General features: G+C 33.4%; 1 protein-coding gene across 1 annotated transcript in view; it reads left to right on the forward strand.

Moving 5' to 3' along the window:
- Positions 1 to 83: 83 nt before the first annotated feature.
- The window catches only part of LOC119594689 (oligoribonuclease, mitochondrial-like), a gene marked incomplete at its 5' end in the record, with an annotated part of 1076 nt that continues 301 nt past the window's right edge, over positions 84 to 858 (forward strand). Inside the window, 2 exon segments of the mRNA XM_037943744.1 lie at positions 84 to 177; positions 320 to 446. Coding sequence (XP_037799672.1) covers positions 84 to 177; positions 320 to 446 — 221 coding nt within the window.

Genomic DNA, 858 nt, shown 5'->3' on the forward strand with positions numbered 1-858 from the left:
AAGGATACAACAGTTTGCATTCTTTTTGAATATTTATTTTGCTATCTTCAGTAGTTGCATATTATATTGCATGTTTCATACAGTCAGGATTAACAGCCAGTTGCAGGAAAAGTGAAGTCACACTTGCTGCAGCTGAAGACCAACTGCTGCAATTTGTAACACAGCACACAGAAAAGGGTATGTTGGCAAAATGCTTCTTTTTCTGTATTCAGAAATTTGAGAAAGCTCTATTTACAGATACTACATTCTATCATATTTTCCACAGTATCAGAAATATTACATTATTGTATATCACTTAAACAAGTTAATTCCTCCTCAGGCAAGGCTCCCCTGGCTGGTAACTCTGTTCATGCTGATAAGAAGTTCCTTGACAAATACATGCCAAAATTGATGAAACATCTCCATTATCGTATTGTTGATGTCTCAACTGTAAAAGAGTTGTGCAGGTTAGTTTATATGTATTTTGTATACTGATAATATGCTTTTTCCACTTCTTGTAATGTGTGTAAACACTTGGTATGACATTTCTTTACCTGATTAATAATGATGATTCAATTTCTTGAGTACCTGTTTCCTTTTCCAATTATTTTGGTAATCTCCATTAGTGGGGAAAAAAAAAATTGCAAGCTCTTGTGAGGGTTAATTAGGATGACCAGATACCTTTTAACTTGATGCATGCAGCATTTGCAGTAGTCAGAAGACCGCAGCATACAGCATTTGCTGTAGAGATTTTAGAGTTGTATATCAAAATTCTTGGGTGTGTGTATATATTAATATCTTATGTATAACCAAAGAAAATTTGTTCTTGAATTTATAGCTTTTGAATGTGCAATTCTCAGTTTAATTAGATAGACTTTC

Source organism: Penaeus monodon, chromosome 34 (genome assembly GCF_015228065.2).
Source record: "Penaeus monodon isolate SGIC_2016 chromosome 34, NSTDA_Pmon_1, whole genome shotgun sequence".
NCBI lineage: Eukaryota > Metazoa > Arthropoda > Malacostraca > Decapoda > Penaeidae > Penaeus > Penaeus monodon.